Genomic DNA, 13,976 nt, shown 5'->3' on the forward strand with positions numbered 1-13,976 from the left:
CCAGCACAGACCCCTGCAGCGAAATCCAAACTGATTTAGTTAAGCACTGACAACTCAGGCAATGCATAGGACAGATGCAAAACCCTTAGGTAAAAATCACATACATTATATTATAGTTAAGTATATAACCATTATTGTTACTTGTTTCATAGCTATATTTCATTTGAATAGAAACAGAATTTTAGAGTTGGAAGATCTGGAAAGTCCTTTAGTGCAACCCCCTGCTCAGGGCAGAAAGCTGTTAGAGCATTTCTGACATTACCTCCAGCAAAGAGCCCACCACTGGACAGGGCAAATTGTTCCAGTGTTGAACTGATCTAATAGTTAGGATCTTTCTCCCTAATGTGTCACTAAAATCTCCTTCCTTATAATTTCAGCCCACTAGTTCTAGTTTTATCCTTGGGAGCAACAGAGAACAAGTCCATTCTTTTTTCTATTTGTCAGTGCTTCAGATAGTTAAAGATGGCTATTATCTCCCCTATATATCCTAAAGACAGTTTTCATCCAACCCAAGCTATTTAAGAAAAACTTCCAAAAGAGATTCAGTCAGGCTTTATTTCCAGTTTTCTGGACATTGGAATCATGGCAGACCAAACAGCAATAAGATTTGCCATTCCTGGAACGGCAAAAGGTGGACAAGAGCCAAACTGTTTTTTTTAAATGCATCATTTGTCAATTGGATCGTCTATCTCCCTCACTCGGAGTGGCTACTGGAGAAAGGGGTTAACATAGGCCCCCTCTCCCCTAGCTACACCCCTGACCAATATACTAGCCTTGTGTAATTTGTAACCTTCTGAACTGCCATAAAGGTAAGAAAAAAGCCTGAGAGCAAGAGTCTTAATGGCTGCACATTATCTCCAAGACTAAAGCTCTATTCAGACATGTATGAGTGTACAAATGTCTGTATATTTCTGTTTGTGTGAAGACAACCAGTGTTCATTTAAAAAGAGAATTGGGGTACAGGCCTCTCAAATGTGTAGTACAGATAGGAAATTGCTGTATCATATTCAACATAATGTGAATAGTTAATAGCTATACTTGTGTACATTTGTATGAGTGAACATAAAATGTGACTAAGACTTAAATCTTCATTCATGTGGCAGACCTTGACTCAGTGGAAAAGGTCTTTGGAGCAGACACTGTAGGAGTGCTCAGGAGTGACCTCTAGGAGTGCTCAGAGGTACATTATCTGAAGAAATAATTCCTTGATTCATTATAACTGTGAGAACACTGTCCCTCAAAGACACTTATCAAAAAAGCAAATCTTGTTAGGGATATGAATTCTCACACTCAGACACAGCCTTGTTAATGATTTTGTTGGCTGTGATATTAGAAATGTTAGAATATTAGAAATGTCAACATGCAATTACTGAAATGCAATAAAGATGGTACACAGTTCAAAAGATTTTTATTTTTGAAGAAAAAAATCTAATGGTATTTTCTGCCACACTTATTCCGGAGAAGATAAGGAAGGTGAAAACTCAAGATAGTTATACAACTTGTGCGGGAAGCCTGGCAGAAGTGTGTGCCATGCAGCATAGTTCTGTATCTTAAGTTAAATTATCTGATTAAATGAGTTAATGGCAAAGTATCAAGAATTTCAGGAAGTGGCAGCTTTTATTATACAATTTTACATTGTATGGCTTCAGTGACCAATATATAAAATAGCATAAGCAGATAATCTTGTTACAAATACTAGAAAGTCATGATTCCTGGTGAGCCTTTAAGTGGAGTGCTAAATTGTCATAGTGTGCTATCAAACAAATTCATTGTAGTTTAGGAAGCTTAGTGAATTTTTATTTTAATAAGTGCTTCAGATCAAGATTGTACTGGAAACTATTCTGATGCAGGATGTCCTTGCAAACAAACATGGCGCTTTCTGCAATGATACATGAAACCTGCCAAACAGAACCTAATCAAGCATCAAATACCCATCCATACAAACACTACTCAATAACAAACATTAAGGAAGCACCCAATTTCACCCAGTGTCATAGCTCTTGGGAACTATATGAATATCTGGCTTCCAAACCCTTGCAACAGAACCCATTTGTAAGTTGGGGGCTTCCTGTTGTGCACAATTACAGAAAGCCATATAAATACTGTATACAAACACAAGATAGATGTGCCTAGCACCTATCTTACATATATAAAGGTCAGCATACCCTTTTGTGCCACCAAATGGTGCAGCGGGGAAGTAACTTGTCTAGGGAGCAAGAGGTTGCTGGTTCAAATCCTTACTGATATGTTTCCCAGACTATGGGAAATACCTATATTGGACAGCAGCAATTCAGGAAGATGTTGAAAAGCATCATCTCATACTGCATGGGAGATGGCAATGGTAAACGCCTCTTGTATTCTACCAAAGAAAGCCACATGGCTCTGTGGTCACCAGGAGTCGACACCACTTTCACTTTATACCCTTTTGCCACATTATATATTTGGGGTGGTTGGTTTTGGTTTTACAAAGAAAGGGCCAATTATTCAGAAGGACTTTGATGGCGCTCAAGGGATTTGTATTTGCTCCCTCTGAGGATAACCACTGCAACAAAACCTGAAATCATAACATGCTGAGAACAGACCAGTGGATACGTAAATACACTACTACTCTGCTACAGAAGTACATGCATCCAACGACCAACACATTGAAGGTAGCATTTGAACAGAAAGAAGATACCATTGCACTTTGACTTCACGTGTACATAAACTGATAGGTTGAAACAGAACTAACATGCCTCACCCTCATGGCACAGAGCTATTGCTACACTAATTTAAAAAAAAAAATTCAGTTGGAACAAAAAATGTAGTGAATGTTCAGTGATCCTATCTTGCTGCAGATACTCCTACACACAGTTCATAAATAATGCAGTTTCCTATTTTGGAGTTAATTTTGAAGCCACTGGTAGTTAATACAATATATAGCTTTTAAGAACTTGCCTCCTTCCAGGAAAAATCAGTAACTTGTCACTAAGCATAACTGTAGTGTTACTCTTCATAAGAATGTGCTGCTGGTTTTACTAACATTATTTTCAAAAAGGAATGGAAGATATTGTGCCCAAATACAAAAGGTACTTTGTCATTCTTAAAGGGTGAAGTCATTCAACAGTCTGCCATTATGCAATGGAATTCATGTGGAATTTAGTTGTCTGAGAAGATAATGTTGTTTACTGTGCTTTAAAAATCCAACTTTCTGGAAACTCAGTGAGAATAGTGCAATGTATCCGAAGACCCCATTAATTCCACTGAACAGTGGCAAAAAGATACAGTATTTATCAAATACACATAAAATGTTCAGTCTATGTACTACTCAGTTTTAGACTAGTGGTGTTGATCTCCCCAGACAGTAAAGATATAAGAGAATCTCACCATTTCTCATTTGCTCCATGGGCCTTAGTGGCTTCAGAAATTTTGTACATGGTTTAAGTACATGGCTTCTTCAGATTAGATAGGCATCATGATTATTCATACTTCTATTCAGAATTTGTGTGTCATTTAACTTGTGCTATTTTGGGATTTCATTTATAGGGGGACACTGGAGAAGGATGATTTTCTTCACCCTTGTTTCCATGTAAGAGTTACAAGTTACTTTATGATGAACTATTTTAACCAAAAAGGGGCACACACCAAAGGGAAAATGTCTCCCACTGCATGCCCCAGATGTTCATTGGCTGTGCTGTTTCTGGTCATTATGGCCAGACTGTCATAGTTTGGTCACGCTTCTTATCCAGGGGACAAAAGAAGAAACTTTGGTATAGACTCCTGGAGAGTCTTTCACTCCACAGCCATATCCCCAGGAGGTCACCCCATACACAACCCAGCTTTCTCCTGGACGTTCACACATCAGTGGTCCACCACTGTCGCCCTGGCAACTGTCCACACGTTTCTGCTCTTGTAGGCTGCCAGCACATAGCATCCTCCCTGTGAATCTTGCCCGATATCGCTCTTCACAAATCCTCTTAGGAAGTAGGGGGATAGCAGCTTGCTGCAATGTTCTTGAGTAGGCTCTTCCTGAAAAAGGAGGAATAAGTACTGGGAGTAACATGCAGTGGGACAGATAAAAACAAAAATACAATAGAATTATTCGGTTTTCTGATCCAAGCAATAAACTTGGTAGGTGTATCCTCAGTGTGGTATGGTTCCTGGAAATAACAGCCACTTGTAAATCCAAGATGTTATCTAAATCTTAGCCCTTTCCATTGATAGCAATCAGTGTTACATGCTTTTGATTTGTTATATATGCCAAAAATACCTTGGTGAACCTTCTGCTGTGCACTGTCCTCAGTACTCCAGGCAGGCAGAAAGGACTCAAGTGTGGTGAGAGTAAATCAAAGAGATTTGTTAATGGTTGAAATTGAAAACCACGTAATAATTCATGATCAAATGGCTTAAGTAATGTTTAAAAAAAAAAAAAAGCTCTTCCAAAACGTGTGCTATCTGATATAAGGCATAATAATTCACCTTGAAGCTATGCTATATATATTTTTAGAAGTGAACAAGAGTATTGCTGATTTAAAAGTGCTAAATATATATTTGTGTAAACACAATGTTGATTAAGTGCCATCAAGTCGTCAAGTTGCCAACTCTTTTGACCTTGAAGAGCTATACTAAGCACAAGTACTATATAATAATCTGTTGTGTTGGCAGAAAATGTGTTCCTTCCCACACTGAATAAGCTGAGACATATGTTCATACAATGATATATTAATGAATGTAAGAAAACAACTTCTTTTTGCCAACTTTAATCAATGAACCAAAATAAGTATTTGAAACCAAATTTTGCCCTGTCATGGACTTTGTATAACAAGATTAAATTCTGCTTGAAGGCAGAACAAAATTTTGGAGAGGAAACTCCCATCTGCACTCAAAAGATACTTGACCTGCCAATTTTTTAAATGGAGTGCAGGAGTGTGAACATTTCTGATACAAGCATTATACGTTGTTTTCCCCCTTCCCAATTGGTTACTAAACTGGAGAAATGAAATGGGCACAGGAAGCTGTCTTATACTGAGTCAGACCAGTGGTCAGTGTTTACACTGTTTTGTGGTGTCTCTCCAGGGTTTCAGATGGATCTTTAGCTGTTGTACTTGGCAATACCAGAGATGAAACTTGGGACTTTCTGCATGGATAGTTATGTGCTCCAGTACAGAGCTGTAGCCCAGTCCTTAAAAGCATGAGGCAGAACCAAAATGCACTTTACTAGACCCAAGCTCTTCTAGTATAATCTGCTTTTAGGTAGCTAGACAACATGGTAGTTCTAGGTCTCATTCCAAATTTGAAAAGCAGCGTAAAGGGAGGCAAAGGTGCACCACACAGAACCAAATGTACAAGAGACCAACCAGTCAAATATTAAAAAACAAATACAGAAAAGGGCAGCCCCTCAAAAGCAGAACATTAGAATATATTGATCATAGTGTTTAGCAATGACATGAAAGTTTGAATGGTACATACATAAGACAAATCAGTACTGAATGGGATTTATTTGTTTATTTATTTATTAGGAACGCAAACTTGCATGGTTTGGATCTTAACTTCCATTAGTGGACTTCTGCTCACAGAACAGAGCTTTCCTGCTTCTGCCTTCCCTTTGCAGTTCCCTGTGTTCCCTCAAAACTGTTCCTGAGAGCTGTAGGAAAACAATGGTGCGGCCACACCTGGAGTACTGAGTACAATTCTGGTCACCACATCTAGAAAAGGACATTGTAGAACTGGAAAAGGTGCAGAAGAGGGCAACTAAGATGATCAGGAGCCTAGAGCACCTTTCTTATGAGGCAAGGCTACAACACCTGGGGCTATTTAGTTTACAAAAAAGATGACTGCGAGGAGACGTGGTAGAGGTCTATAAAATCATGCATGGTGTGAAGAAAGTGGATAGAGAGAAAGTCTTCTCCCTCTCACATGGGATAACCAGGGGTCATCTCATGAAATTGATTACCACAAAGTTCAAGAACAACAAAGGGAAGTACTTTTTCACACAACACATAATCAACTTGTGGAATTCTCTGCCACAAGATATGGTGACAGCCAACAACCTGGATGGCTTGAAGAGGGGTTTGGATAACTTCATGGAGGAGAGGTCTATCCACGGCTACTAGTCGGAGGGCTGTGGGCCACCTCCAGCCTCAAAGGCAGGATGCCTCTGAGTACCAGTTGCAGGGGAGTAACAGCAGGAGGGAGGGCATGCCCTCAAGTCCTGCCTGTAGGCTTCCAGCTGCATCTGGTGGGCCACTGTGCGAAACGGGCTGCTGGACTAGATGGGCCTTGGGCCTGATCCAGCAGGGCTGTCCTTATGATATAGGGAGGTGCTGAAAGGCATCGTTTCATACTGCACAGGAGGCAGCACTAGTAAACCACTCCTGTATTCTACCCAGAAAATCACATGGAATGTGATCGCTAGGAGTCAACACCAACTCGACAGCACAATTAAGAGGTTCACTGGCTCTGAACATGGAGGTTCCATTAGCTAACTTTGCTAATCGCTCTTGGTGTTTTATGAATTTTTCTGAAGGAATGGTTTCCATTTTTAATAGAGTTGAACAATCCCATTTTCATCAGTTTTTGTTTATTCTGACAAAAACCCTCCTAAACCTGAGCAAAACCTGGAAAATGCAATTCTGTGCATGTACAACAAGATAAGGTGAAGTGGCTTAAACATCTCAAAGTGCTCTAAAAATACAGAGGCAATATTTTCACTCACAAGAGAGAGAGCACTTACATAATTTAGTGGGAACTGTAAAAACCTTAATACACATCTTAAATGCAAAGTCATTTTGTGTAGATTACACATGTAAGAAAGTTCAATAAATTAAATATTTGTAATATAATTTTTCATTAAAGTGCTTGCAAAAGGGAAGTAAAAGGCTAGTTTTAAACTTGTAGGATTTCAAGTTCAAACATTATTCATTTCATTGAATTACCACCATATATGGTAAATTTAAATCATTGTAAATCTGAATCTGAGAAAGATCTCCTTCTCTTGGGCATGATGTCATTTTAGAATGATTGAACTGGTTGAGTCACTGACGGAGCGGGCCCACTGGTGGCCTGTGTGCCCCGCTGACCCTGCGCCCACGTCAGATGCTGGGGCTAGCCACGACCCCGCATCTGACGTCAGACGCCGGGGTGTGGTCTGGCTAAACTGAGTCTTGAGGCTGCGTTCAGCCCCAGACTCAATCAGTTGCCCTTTAACTGCTGAAGGGGCTGCACAGCCCCTTCGGCAGTTAAACGAAGGCTGGCGCTGCTTTCGCAGTGCAGCCCAGGGAAGAGCTGCTCCTGGTTGTGCACTGCAAAAGCGACGCCAGCCTTTTAACTCCTGAAGGGCCCGCACGGCCCCTTCAGGAGCTACTTAGGCTGGTGCTGCATTCGCAGCGCACAACCAGGAGCAGCTCTTCCCTGCCTCTTTTTTGGGAAGAGCCGCTCCTGGCTGGTGCTGCGAACACAGCGCCAGCCTTTGTTTAGCTCCCGAAGAGGCCGCGCGTCCCCCACTCGGGAGCTAAACTCGCCTCCCCGTGTCTGACATCAGACACGGGGTGTGTGTCGGGGCCACTCTCGCGGCCCCTGATTGGTCAGCGGCCTGGGTTCTTTGAACCCGTTGGCCTAATGGTGGCTCCACCCCTGGGTTGAGTGTTTAAAAATCTGTTGAGAAAAATAACAGTTAAAATCTGATTATTAAATTTAGAATTTCTTCTAAAAAAAATACAAAAACCCTTTCTATTTTTTTTTAAACTTTTCTGACATGAAAAGTAGTCGATTCAGCTAATTTCAGTGGTAGGATTGTGTATGCAAAATTTCCTGTCTGTAGGTAATCAGGAAGTATTGTCTGCAGGTAATTGGGAAGATAATTTCTTTTGCTCAAACACACCCACCATCAAACTCTTCTCTCATTCACACACACACACACACACACACACACACACACACACACACTTATATTTTAATAATAATCTCACATTATTAAAAAGTAGACCATTCAGCTAATTTCAGCGGCAGGAAATGTAAATACAACCTAATGGACTTAGGTTGTGTTTACATTTCTTGTGGGAATAGGACAGGAGTGTAAGGAGGCTAGTGGCGGCCGTACATGGCCCCCTGCCCTGCAAGGAGGCTTTTGGCGGCCGTACATGGCCCCCTGCCCCTGCCTCCGTACATGTGTCCTTCCCCTGTGGCTGTACATGGCCCCTTGGCCCCGCCCCCCTGACAGACGTGGGGGATGTGATCTCCCCCCAAATGGGGCCGCGCGGCCCCATTTGGAAGGGAGATCAGCCCATGCTGCATTTGGTAGTGTGGGCTGGAGTGACGCCATTCTGCCTGCACTGCCAATGTAGTGTAGGCTGATCTCTCTCTTAAATGGGGCCACACAGCCCTGTTTGGGATCGAAATAACACCCCGCATCTGACGTCAGATGTGGGAGGCATGTCTGGGGCCGCGTTTGTGGCTCCTGATTGGTGGCGGCCCGGGTTCTTTGAATCCATTCGTCCAATGGTCGCTCCACCCCTGGAACAGGAGTATTTTACTCTTGCAGTCGTACTGCAGTAATACTCTTGACTACCATAGTGAGGCAGCAATGTTAGTATGAATTTACTGGTCTGTTTTCTGCAGAAAACCCCCACAAACTAACTGATCCATATAAACATGTACAAAAATAAAAACCAATATAAATGGAATGTTAAAAACATTGTTGTGCGATATGGAGGATAACAAAGGAGTCCATGCTTTCCTATTGCGTCTCCCTAGCCACCTGTAAAAGGCAAGTTTCTGAAGCACTTTAAGATACACCAGGATATGTTTTACATGACATGAATACTACAAATATTTGTACACTGCTTTTCAACAGAAAATCCCTGGGCATTTTGCATAGGCATTCCATGCAGCAAGTCCTACAGTAAATGACAGTTATAAAGAGTGATAGTTATATGGCATCACAGTTAAATGGAGGGGGGGGGGGAGAGAGATGACAGCTTGTCAAACTAACTCTTACCTGTATCACCCCAACCAGTGATGTAGCAATTGGGAGCTGTTTTGTGTGGCCTCTCTCGCCGGACCGGTAAACAGGCAGGTAAGACGTGTGTGCTGAACCTAGCACACTGTTCCTCAGGCCCTTGCAGCCTCACTAGTGCAATATCATAGTCACTGCTATCAGGCCTATATTCTCTGTGCTGCACAATCTCTTGTACCCCAATTTCTTCCTCGTACTCCTCGGGTACCAATGTGTGGTAGTCTCCAATTCGCACCACATAGCTGCGAGTGTTATTGCCATATCTGAAAAGCAACAAAAAAAAAAAAACAGAGACAGCATGCCACTCTTAATAGCACAAACAACAATGTTGGTCGTGGAAATAATTAATTATGATGCTATTAGACAGCTTTAAAGTGTGCCAGAAATCTAGCCACTTCTAAATCTTTATTCCCTCTAAGTAAGAGAGGGATCAAAATTCCCAGCTCAGTAATGAACAGGAAATTGGAGCACTCTGCTGGATAGGTATGGGGTAGCACAGCGTCATCAGTTGCATCTCTGGCCCTGGCCCTCTCCAATACAACACACTGGGGAAATGATATTGGTCCCCTGAAAAGCCCTCAACAATTTAGGCCCAGGATATTTAAGAGAATGCCTGCTTCTGCATGAGCCACCATAGTTTGTTAAGGTCATCCGGGGAGGTATGCTTGCCCTTGCTACCGGCTCATCTGGCAATGACTCTGGTTCAGGCGTTCTTGATAGCTGCTTCTGAAACACATTTCCCTCTGAAGTAAAAGGCTTAATATCTCTGGTGGCCTTCAGGAAGCTTTAACAACAAACTTGTTTAACCAGGCTTTTGACTGATGTTTTAACTTTTAATGGTTCTTAAATGTGCTATTGCTTTTAATCATTTGATTCAATTGTTTTAAAGTAATTGATTAATTATTAATTGCTATCTTTTTTCCTGCAATGAAATGTGATAATTTGGCAGTATAAAAATAAATGAGTCCATCACATATGTGCACGTTGGTGTCCCTGTGTGTATTTTTGTGGGTAGGTGTTTTCTGCAACAGAAGCCTGTAGAACTTAGTGAAAGTTTAACCATAGAAGACCAGTCAAATACAGTTCAATTTATTTAATCAGTCCATCCTGTTTTTATCAAAAGAGAAAATTTTTTTGCATGAGCAAAAGAATTCCATCCATGAATAAATGCATTGTTCTGTTTTACTATGACTGAGGGTTAAGGGTGTGCTATAAGACTGAGGAATAAAATAACTGGTGGGAAGAGGAAGCCTAACAATATCTTCTTTCTAACACTAATATTTTGCATCATTCTCTCTCAGATCCCACTATAATAACTCTGTGTCTGGAAATGTAAATAGAAAAAGTTGTAGCTGGCCTCAAACAATTTAAAAAGCATGTTAATGTAGAAATTGACCACTATACTCATGAAGAGTTTTCATCCAGAGAAGATATGTTATATTGTCCTACCTAGGTTTCATTCTCACAATAATGGTGATTCTGGTTAAAGAATTAACCAGGATTGCTGAGCCCTGTGGACCTGGTTGTGAGAACACAGATTTCCTGGGCAATTCCAGTCAAACCACTGTTAAACCACATGATCTCCCACTTATTTATCCTGCTTAAATGCAGTTTAACCACAGTAAACCAGGATTGCCCAGGAAATCTACATTCTTACAATCAGCTCTTCTGAGCTCAGCAAGCCTGGTTAACTCTTTAACCAGGATCACCGTGATAGTGAGAACTCAACCTAACACACATGCACACACAAATTTTCTCTATATATCATATTTTATTATTCCTCTCATCCAGTTCTCCCCATATCCCACCAGGGTAACTAGGAAAAAATGGCCTCTTCATAATTTTATATTATTCCCTTCAGATAATTTCCAAACAAAGAGTGGCTTAAGTTGGAGTTTAAAGGGACTGTCAAGTGAGCAAATTGTATTTATGAGCCACTTGCATAGCACGCTCACACATGGATATCCAATTGTGGCAATTGCACATGGAAGTCATCCGGAGTAAATCTAAGAGATGATCTAAAATCAGCAGTAGCACCGCTATCCTGACACAGTTGTTATTTTAGTTTAGGATTCATAGTTTTGGTCTTCTATAAAACCAAGAAGTGAAAGTGTTGTCACACTTTTCTTTCTTCTTTTTCAATTTTCTGGTATTCTCGCTTTTCTTTCCTACCACTCCCACAGACTGCAAAGCATTTTAATTCATATGGGAATTCCCTGTTCAGCCCACCATAGCATCTTTCCAATGACTGTTGCTGGTGTCTCCTTTTGTGTTTTGGTTTTAAGACTGAGCCGTTTTAGGACAGGGAATCACTTCTTCATACATTTTGCCACGTAAACTGTTTTGACATCTTTCTTGTTGAAAAACTATATATAAATATAATAATTAATAATAATTTTGAGAATGGATAGTTAACAGTTCTATTCCATGAAACCTCCTATGCTCTTTAAAGTCAAAAACTAAATTTTCACTGCTTTTAGTGTAAACCAGGGCAGGCTCTAAACATTCAATACATGCTGTGGTTTTAAAGAAGATCTGTACAATGCTATCCTACCTTAACTGCTTTCTGGGAGGTAAGCCATCCCTTTCAATCTTCCCATCTGAACTATGACATCAGCATCAAAGTGAATAATCTGTCAAAATCCCTCTGCTGTGCTGCCTGTCACTAATGCTGATCACTTTCTGCTCTGAAGATAATGCATTTCCACTTCCAGCTGAGAAAGTGGTGATTTTGATGCCAGGAGCCTGGCAGTAGGAGAGAGGGCATGCCCTCACCTCTTTCCTGTGGGCTCCCCAAAAGCATTTGGTGGGCCACAGTATGAAGCAAGATGCTGGACTAGATGGGTCCTGGGCCTGACCCACCAGGGCTTTTCTTATGTTAACATTCTCAGCAAACCGTGCACTGCATTGGGACAGTGCTCATATCCATGTTTAATTATCAGTTTGAGAGGCACAAACTTGGAAGACATTTAACTATCTGAGTTGTATTGTGTGGAATTAAGCAGCCGATTTTCAACATCTAAAAATTAGTGAATTCCTATACTATTTCCCATATTCATTTTTTAAAACTATGTTGTCTCCATTGTGCACTGATGACAGGGTATATAGACAGCCAAAGGAGTGAAGAAGGCATGGGAGTCAAACACAGATAGCAGACTCTAGGTATATGGTACCCTTAGGAGATCTCCCACTCTATACACACTGCTACTTTAAGTTAAAGTAGAAGCCTTGGTTAAGTTTAAGTTGCTTTCTACTTATCTGCTACCTAGCCTATGTGTAGGCTAGGGAAAAAACCAACAAGATACCACTTTGCAGCAACCTCAATCTGTTTTGGTTGAGGAAGCTGAAAGGAAGGCATGCTGCTGGGCATTTTATATGGTCTCACTTTACTCTGAGGCAGATTATTTACAGAGCAGATGTAATGCCTGGAATGTAAAAAGCATCCTGACACTGGAATGGATTAGATTCCCAGCCAAATGTTTTTCCCCCAGTGTCATCTCTCCTACAGGGGTAAGATTATATACTAAGAGGATAACCATTTGGCTGATATTACCAGTCTCTGGGCCAATTTTTACAGTTTTCATTGGAGAAGCCAAGAGAAAGTGCATGGGAAACCCAAATACAGATCTTTCTGTTTTGGAGAATAAATGGATTTCCAAAATGAAATGTTCCATGCTCTCTTCTGACCATTCTACCCACGTGGCGGGACACACTCTGGATCTGGTTTTTGCCGATCGGGAAATAAATGATCTGGAGGTGGGGGAATTTGAGATCACTCCCTTGTCATGGACAGATCATCACCTGGTGGGGTTTAGTTTGACTGCTCCGTCTGCCCTCTGCAGGGGTGGTGGGCCGATTAAGATGGTCCGCCCCCGGAGGCTTATGGATCCACTTGGATTTCAGACGGCCCTCGGGGAGTTTCCAGTGTCCAGAGCTGGTGACCCTGTCGAGGCCTTGGTTGATCTCTGGAATGGAGAGATGGCCAGGGCTGTTGACACGGTTGCCCCCAAGCACCCTCTCCGGCTTGGTGGAGCCCGTTCTGCTCCTTGGTTTTCCTCGAAGCTTAGGGCGATGAAGCAACTTGGACGATGGCTGGAGCGACGCTGGAGGAAGAGTCGTCACGAATCCGATCGAACACGGGCTAGAGCCCATTTTAGGGACTATGCCGTGGCGGTGGGGGCGGCGAAGAAATGTTTTTTCTCTGCCTCCATTGCGTCTGCTCAGTGCAGGCAAACAGAGCTGTTTCGTGTGGTGAAAACATTGCTCCACACATCCCCCCGGACAATGGGGGAGGAGTCATCTACGGCTCTTTGCGATCGGTTTGCCTGTCGCTTTGCAGATAAAGTCGCTTGCATCCGTGCTGACCTGGACTCCAGAGTTTTGGCAGTTCCGGCAGACGTGCCTCTGGTACCATCTGGTCCCGTTGTGTTGGATTCTTTTCGGTTGGTGCGGCCTGAGGATGTGGACAAGATCCTGGGCAGTGTGCGGGCGACTTCGTGCGCTCTTGACCCTTGCCCTTCATGGCTAATAAAAGCTGCCAGGGAGGGGACAGGTAGATGGCTGGAGGTGATCGTTAATGCTTCGTTAAGGGAGGGCAGGATGCCATCGTGCCTCAAGGAGGCGGTGGTAAGACCTCTATTAAAAAAGCCCTCCCTTGATCCCTCCAACCTGGACAACTATAGACCTGTGTCTAACCTCCCCTTTTTGGGCAAGGTGATGGAGCGTGTGGTGGCGTCCCAGCTGCAGAGGGTCTTGGATGATACGGATTATCTGGACCCTTTTCAATCTGGCTTCCGCCCCGGGTATGGGACTGAGACTGCCTTGGTCGCTCTAGTGGATGACCTACGCCGGGAACTAGACAGGGGGAGTGCGTCCCTGTTGGTTCTGCTGGACCTCTCGGCAGCGTTCGATACCATCGACCATGGTATCCTTCTGGGCCGCCTCTCGAGTATGGGAATCGGAGGCACTGCGTTGCAGTGGTTCC

General features: G+C 42.4%; 1 protein-coding gene across 2 annotated transcripts in view; it reads right to left on the reverse strand.

Moving 5' to 3' along the window:
- Positions 1-1,391: 1,391 nt before the first annotated feature.
- The window catches only part of PRSS12 (serine protease 12), a 93,564-nt gene continuing 80,979 nt past the window's right edge, over positions 1,392-13,976 (reverse strand). The window contains exons 12-13 of one of the 2 annotated variants that reach the window (XM_053255037.1): positions 8,975-9,255; positions 1,392-4,008 (exon numbers count right to left, since the gene is read on the reverse strand). In XM_053255037.1, the coding sequence (XP_053111012.1) occupies positions 3,701-4,008; positions 8,975-9,255 (589 nt within the window). In that variant the 3' untranslated portion in view covers positions 1,392-3,700. Of the gene's footprint in view, positions 4,009-5,336; positions 5,685-8,974; positions 9,256-13,976 lie in introns of those variants that run through there. The other variant, XM_053255038.1, reaches the window with a different exon arrangement.

Source organism: Hemicordylus capensis, chromosome 5 (assembly GCF_027244095.1).
Source record: "Hemicordylus capensis ecotype Gifberg chromosome 5, rHemCap1.1.pri, whole genome shotgun sequence".
NCBI classification, from domain to species: domain Eukaryota; kingdom Metazoa; phylum Chordata; class Lepidosauria; order Squamata; family Cordylidae; genus Hemicordylus; species Hemicordylus capensis.